This window comes from Lactuca virosa, chromosome 9 (assembly GCF_052849685.1).
Source record: "Lactuca virosa cultivar CGN04683 chromosome 9, Lactuca_virosa_CGN04683_v6, whole genome shotgun sequence".
NCBI lineage: Eukaryota > Viridiplantae > Streptophyta > Magnoliopsida > Asterales > Asteraceae > Lactuca > Lactuca virosa.
The window spans coordinates 53248015-53253735 of record NC_136434.1 but is presented as its reverse complement, the minus strand read 5'-3'; the positions used below and the strand labels follow the sequence as shown (position 1 = coordinate 53253735).

Genomic DNA, 5721 nt, shown 5'->3' with positions numbered 1-5721 from the left:
AAATATTTATTTAGCTATAAATTATAAGAGATAAGTTTAAAAATAGAAATCTTAATAGTAAATTATCAAAAAATGGAGTGGGAGTATTTTTTTTTCTTTCTCAAGTTCGGTTAGTAAAAGAATCAAAAAAAAAAAAAAAAAAAATCAACAATTTTGAAAACAAGAACAGATGGGGGTGGGTGCACACCATGTGTTGTACCACAACCATTGAAAACGACAGCACTAACGTACAACCCACGCCAGCGCATTTTAGCCTTAACGCCTGCATATTCTACTCTTGTATAAAACAACCCTCCCCTACCTCCGAAACTAACGCACGTCGGCCATCGTCCCTACCAAACGCCAACACTATGGATCTCCGTCGTAGACTCTCTCCTAAACCTCCATCCGCTACCTTCCTCAACCACCAGAAGGCTGTTACTGACGGTGAAGATCGGTCACCTTCCTCCACGAAGGCCGGTGTTATTGATCGCTCACCGTCGCCAGTTCCTAAAGCGTCGGATGCATTACCGCTTCCTCTTTACCTAACAAATGGCATTTTCTTCACTTTGTTCTTCTCTGTTGCCTACTACCTTCTTCACCGTTGGCGTGACAAGATCCGGTCGTCTACGCCGCTCCATGTCGTGACGCTCTCGGAGCTGGCCGCCATCGTCTCCCTCATTGCCTCGTTCATCTACCTTCTAGGGTTCTTTGGCATCGATTTCGTGCAATCCTTTATCACCACCGCACGTGGCGAAGAAGACAGTTTTGTGCTTGAAGGTGAAGTCGAACACCATTCTGAACCTAAACCTAGAATTATGGATCCACTGCCGTCTCTCGCTCTCGCGTCTGAAGAGGACGAGGAGATTGTGAAGTCTGTGGTTTGTGGATCAGTTCCGTCGTATTCTCTGGAGTCACAACTCGGGGACTGCCTTAGGGCTGCTTCGATTCGACGGCAGGCGTTGGAGAGAACAACGGGGAGGTCGTTGTTAGGATTACCCTTGGAAGGCTTGGATTATGATTCGATTTTAGGGCAGTGTTGCGAGATGCCTGTTGGTTATGTTCAGATACCCGTGGGAATCGCTGGCCCGTTGTTGTTGAATGGTTGTGAGTACATGGTACCTATGGCAACCACCGAAGGGTGTTTGGTTGCAAGCACAAACAGAGGCTGTAAAGCTATTTTTGCATCCGGTGGAGCTACAGCGATTCTTTTGAAAGATGGAATGACGAGAGCACCTGTTGTAAGGTTTGCCACGGCGGAGAGAGCTTCACAACTTAAGTTCTTTCTTGAAGACGCCATCAATTTTGATACATTAAGCGTCGTTTTCAATAAGTAAGTTCCCTCTCTATCAGTTCTTTTCAATATACATAAGTAGTTTTCCTATCTAATTCTCTAAGTTCCAAATTCGAATTCAGCTGCATTAGATGTAATTATCATATGCAATTGACATATCTGATGTTGATAGGTTCAACTCCGTACAAAGCTAGTTTCTGGTTCATAATTGATCTTATCTTTTACTATAAACAGATCAAGCAGATTCGGCAGGCTCCAAAACATTCAATGCTCAATCGCTGGGAAAAATCTGTACATCAGATTCACTTGCAGCACAGGTGATGCTATGGGAATGAACATGGTATCAAAGGGTGTCCAAAACGTGTTAGATTTTCTTCAAAATGATTTCCCAGACATGGATGTGATTGGCATATCTGGTAAGTCCTCCATTTCTCTTAACTTCATATGTTGGAGCAATCAGCAACCATGGATTCTTGAGTGTGTTATGAAATGTCAATTTGAGTAGGAAACTTTTGCTCGGACAAAAAACCTGCTGCTGTGAACTGGATCGAAGGGCGTGGGAAGTCTGTTGTTTGTGAAGCAGTGATCAGTGAAGAGATTGTGAAAAAGGTTCTTAAAACAACAGTTCATGGTCTTGTAGAACTTAACATGCTCAAGAACTTAACTGGTTCAGCCATTGCTGGTTCTCTTGGTGGCTTCAATGCCCATGCTGCCAATATTGTGTCTGCAGTCTTTATAGCCACTGGTCAAGATCCTGCCCAAAACATTGAGAGCTCCCACTGCATAACCATGATGGAGGCTGTCAATAATGGAAAAGACCTCCACATATCCGTTACTATGCCTTCAATTGAGGTATTTCTCTATAAATTAAAATCAGGATCATGGGGATTTCTAATCTTGATAATCCTTTATATTAAGAATGCATTAAACAACACAATGAAACTAAAACAAAGCCAATTCTTGTTTTGGGCAATGTACTATTAATTATAACCAATTTATGCAAAATAGCAACATACTTCAATTGTTTGTCCATTAGGCATTGATGATGATTGTTGCACTGGTGTTATTTTGTCATATTTCTATTTTTAGCAATTGTGGACAGAAGCTTAAATCATGTTCCCATTTTAAGTAAAAAACATACATTGCCTAAAATAAGAAATCGGCTACAGTTAGGTAGGTGCATTTAACCCTTCAAACAACAGCTAGCCTAGTTTACATGTGGCTCTCTTTCTCTCTTTTTTTTCCTATCAAGTACTGTATGGATAAATGTTGTTTTAAAAATATTTAAGAAAATAACGACTCATTTGGGTTGATGAAAACAAATAAATAAACGAGTGCAAATTTGTAATAAGTAGTAATGTGGAAAATCTGATTGTTCATTTTGCTTTTTGACTTGATACAAACATTGTGAAGGGTAAAATGGTCATATTGATTTGGTGTATGTTTGTTTATACTTTATCTTAGGTTGGTACGGTTGGAGGAGGGACACAGCTGGCATCACAGTCAGCATGTCTGAACCTACTTGGAGTGAAGGGTGCAAGCATTGGGTCACCCGGGTCAAATGCGAGGCTGTTGGCGAGTGTGGTGGCTGGTTCAGTTTTGGCAGGTGAGCTGTCGCTGATGTCAGCAATAGCAGCGGGGCAGCTGGTTAGGAGCCACATGAAATACAATAGATCAAACAGGGATATGGCAGCAATTGCATCAACTGTTTGAAGCTTTTGCAGTTTTATTTATATTAATTGTATTTGTGTTTGTGTTTGTATCCATCAGTCTATGTATAAATTAAAATCTATAGGGGAGTCCTGGTTTGTGAAGAGTTCTTTATTTATAAGTCGTTATTTTTTGATTGGTAATTGTTTATTTTTCATTAAAATTATTGATCATCAATTTCTTTTACAAATAAAAACTTTTAGAGTTAGTCTCTAAAATGACCATATGTTGAGGAGATATATCTCCAGATGACCATATTTTTCCAAAGTAGAAGAAAAATGACCATCAAAGCTGTGAACTTCACCTTGCTAAACTCGTGCTTTTTAGTTGTGGAAAAACAATTTTCATTTACCGGTTTCAATTTTGTTTTCCGTTTTCAGTTTTCATTCGGAACGGTGGCAGTGATGTTGACGGTTGTAGTGGTGGTGGGGTGGTATTGGTGTTGTCGGGGTGGCGGTGGTGATGGCAGCGTCGTGGTGGTGGTGGCGGCGGTGGTGGTGATGGGGTAGTGGTGGTGGTGATGGTAGGTTGGTGATTGAAGTAGTAGTGGTGGTGGGTGGGTATGTGTGTTTTTAGGGGTGGGGGTAGGGCTTGTGGGTGTGTAGGTATGGGTGGGTAGGGGAGTGGTGGGTTGTGAGTGTTAGGGTGAGGGTAGGTAGAGGTAGATGGGGTGGGGTGGGTGTGTGTTTATATTTTAGAATTTTTTTGGAATTACAAAAATGTGGAAAACGATGATTATCATTTTACTTAAATTTTCTATGTTCTTTGTAATTTTGGAAAACGAAAATTCCGTGAAAATTTAGAAAAATGGTTGAACTAAACGTGTTTTCAAAATGAAATTTTTATTTTTCTTGGAATTTTTTTCGAAAAACGGCTCATTTTTTCGTAACTAAACGCACCCTTAGTTTTTTCTGCAAAAGCTTACTAACACAGATACGCGGAGAACTAGTACTTTCGTGAGGTTTTATTCCTTCCACATTCCAATTGAGTTAACCTAGTAAAAAAGGAGGATACGATGATTCAGAGTTTGTTAAAAAGAACGACATTAACTCAATAGATGGTTACTACTCAACATTCAAAAGAAGCAGAAGTACTACCCCTCGTGATCAAATGAAAAGGTGTTGTGTTTATTAGTGGTTATTTTGAACGGTATGGAACCACAACATCCAAATTGTTTCCTTGTGCACCACTGTCTTTACAATCTAAAATGAAAAGTTTGGAGGCTAGACAACGCAATATGATTCATAGCAGTGGCTTAGACTTCAGTTCCAACTTTAAATATTTGTGAGGCATCTTGCGTACCTTAGAGATACCATTCCCGACATTAGAAGCTAAAAACTTTGAGACACTCAATGGTTAGGTGTATTTCACATATGAAATAGGTTTTCATATTCAAAATTATTTAAGCTTAGCGATTTTCGGAGAATACGGTCACAAACATCATAAAACATCATATTCCAAAATATGTGAGGAAGTATCCAATTTAATAACATCACGTATGTAAAAGTGTCATTACTTCATAAATATTCTCAAAAGTCCAGCTAAGTCTTCTAACCTTCATAACTCCATCTAGTCTGGATACACATCAAAATAATAGGTTAGGCAAAGGATGCCTAATGATTTAATCTCAGAGTCAAACCTTATACGAAGAAAGGATAATTCACCAGATTCCCAAGGTCAAACTCTTGAAAACATTTGCAAATTCCAATAAAATAGTTTCCCATGTGAGGGATGAATTCACCACAATTCACTCATTTGAAAGCCAACAGATTCACAGTATAAGAAGAGTTTCATAAATAAGGAATGCAATGCAAGTATGAATATATTCGCAACCCAAATCAATCTCATATCCCAACTCACAGATTGATGAAAAAAGTCTAGGCTTAATGTATTGTAAGCTTCATACATTTATTGCCCAATGAGCTCATCGTAGTATAACACAAAGCACACATGCATCCTCTTGTTCATTAAAATACTAGGTATTAGTGTGTCATCTCACTATACCACATATAGGATAGCCAGTCGTCACACACAAGTGAGGTGTTCTAGAATTTTGTCGTCAATCTTTAGCCAATTTTGGGATCCCTAGTCCAAGTGAACTCTCAGTCTAAACCTATCCAACATGAATGTACATCTAAATGATGCAAAAACCATTTTAAAACTCTTAACAGATATTTATTGAAAATGATTTTATTTTCAAGACAGAAGTCATGAATGCACATAATTACCATATAGTAGTCACATTGCACTTAGGGTAACATGTATCTGTGGGTAGAAACTCACCTCAATATATTATCAAGTTCTTACATTAACTCACGAATGAATAGTTAGGCAACTTAATCTTCACTTATACATGTATAATTATAGATAAGTATATTTCATTTGTTCCCCTTATTAAGTAAATTATTGTTACTAAACCTTCCTAAGTCATCTTGACCCAAAACCATTCATTACTTATACCTAGATTAACAATGGCGGCGGCCAAAAGTAATTATGACACTGAAAGAACAAGATACACGACCCTTGTGTTTTACACATGAAAACCACACAACCCATGGGAAATATATAGGTCACTTAAAACATACAATTTTTCTCACAATGTAATGTACTTTGTTGATGGTCATAATGCTTCATGAATGGTTCCAACAGACTTTTAAACTCCTAATAATGATTAATAAATCTAATTACAACCCTTACAAACATGAAGATTAATATACTTAAACTAAGGATTTAATAAC

The 5721-nt window shown here is 38.3% G+C and overlaps 1 protein-coding gene across 1 annotated transcript; it reads left to right on the top strand.

Moving 5' to 3' along the window:
• The first annotated feature begins 271 nt into the window (after positions 1-271).
• Positions 272-3126, top strand: LOC145136006 (3-hydroxy-3-methylglutaryl coenzyme A reductase 1-like). Its single transcript, XM_079070210.1, has 4 exons — positions 272-1312; positions 1508-1689; positions 1779-2125; positions 2738-3126. The coding sequence occupies exons 1-4, from the start codon at positions 351-353 to the stop codon at positions 2984-2986; spliced, it is 1740 nt and encodes a 579-aa protein (XP_078926336.1). The 5' UTR covers positions 272-350; the 3' UTR covers positions 2987-3126.
• The last annotated feature ends 2595 nt before the right edge of the window (positions 3127-5721 follow it).

Coding starts and splice junctions, on each gene's coding strand:
- LOC145136006 (XM_079070210.1), top strand. CDS start 351: ATGGATCTCCGTCGTAGACTCTCTCCTAAACCTCCATCCGCTACCTTC. Junction 1,313..1,507: donor TTAAGCGTCGTTTTCAATAA/GTAAGTTCCCTC, acceptor TACTATAAACAG/ATCAAGCAGATTCGGCAGGC. Junction 1,690..1,778: donor GGATGTGATTGGCATATCTG/GTAAGTCCTCCA, acceptor CAATTTGAGTAG/GAAACTTTTGCTCGGACAAA.